The sequence below is a fragment of the Procambarus clarkii genome, chromosome 8 (assembly GCF_040958095.1).
Source record: "Procambarus clarkii isolate CNS0578487 chromosome 8, FALCON_Pclarkii_2.0, whole genome shotgun sequence".
Classification (NCBI taxonomy): Eukaryota; Metazoa; Arthropoda; class Malacostraca; order Decapoda; family Cambaridae; genus Procambarus; species Procambarus clarkii.
This window is the reverse complement of record NC_091157.1, coordinates 31947949-31948948: the sequence shown is the minus strand read 5'-3', so window position 1 is coordinate 31948948 and position 1000 is coordinate 31947949. Positions and strand designations below refer to the sequence as shown.

Genomic DNA, 1000 nt, shown 5'->3' with positions numbered 1-1000 from the left:
CAGGCTTTTATTTGAAAGGTAAAGTTTAAAAGATACTTCAAGAGCAAAGGAAAAATAAAAAGTGAACAGGTAAAATATTAAGTGAACAGGACAGCCCAAGTTAAAGCTGGTAAATGTTTAATGAGAACTCAGAATTGCACTGGAATTAGATTTTAGAAGTTAATGAAAGAAGATGAAGTGTCACACGGGAGTAAAAAGAGTTCTGACTTAGTGTTACACGAAACACAAGTTTCTTCTTCAAGTTTAATGATCAAGAACGGAGGAGTGAGTCTGGCTATCACTAACAATTCCTCTTTCAATTTGTCATTAAATACCTACTAAACTTGCAGTTAAATACGTTTCTTACTGACAATTAATAACGCTTTTATTATGTTAAAAAGATGAGCTTTTGACAACAATAAAAATGATGATATTAATCATTGTTTACAAAGTATCCCGATCAAGCACCACACTCCGTGACGTCAAGTAAGCATCTAACGTAACGTAAGTCTGCATTCCTTTTATCGTCATTCAGGTATCTGACTGTTTAATAGACGTCGACGGATATGACTTCTATCACGTGTCATTTTATTTGATCAAAATATAAGAACAAAAATACATATACAAGCTAATATTTTCCTCTATGGGCAAAGTTACTCATCATAACATGAAAATAATATCCCTGGCACCACTTCGTGATTACTGTAGGTGAGTGGGACTCAATGAAAGCTGGGAGCCGCTGGGTGCTGCTGGGTGCCGCTAGGTGCTGCTAGGTGCCGCTAGGTGCTGCTGGATGCCGCTGGGTGCTGCTGGATGCCGCTGGGTGCCGCCGGATTCCACTGGGTGCGGCCGGGTTCCACCGAGTGCCGCTGGGTGCTGCCAGGTTGCACCGAGTGCCCCAGGTTCCACCGAGTGCCCCAGGTTCCACCGAGTGCCGCCGGGTTCCACCGGGTGTTGCCGGGTTCCACTGGGTGCTGCCGAGTGCCGCCGGGTTCAACCGGGTGCCGTCGGGTTCCACCGG

The 1000-nt window shown here is 44.6% G+C and overlaps 1 protein-coding gene across 1 annotated transcript in view; it reads right to left on the bottom strand.

Moving 5' to 3' along the window:
* Positions 1 to 758: 758 nt before the first annotated feature.
* The window catches only part of LOC138360047 (MAGE-like protein 2), a 752-nt gene continuing 510 nt past the window's right edge, over positions 759 to 1000 (bottom strand). Inside the window, exon 2 of the mRNA XM_069319984.1 lies at positions 759 to 1000. This exon is cut by the window's right edge and continues 293 nt beyond it. Coding sequence (XP_069176085.1) covers positions 759 to 1000 — 242 coding nt within the window.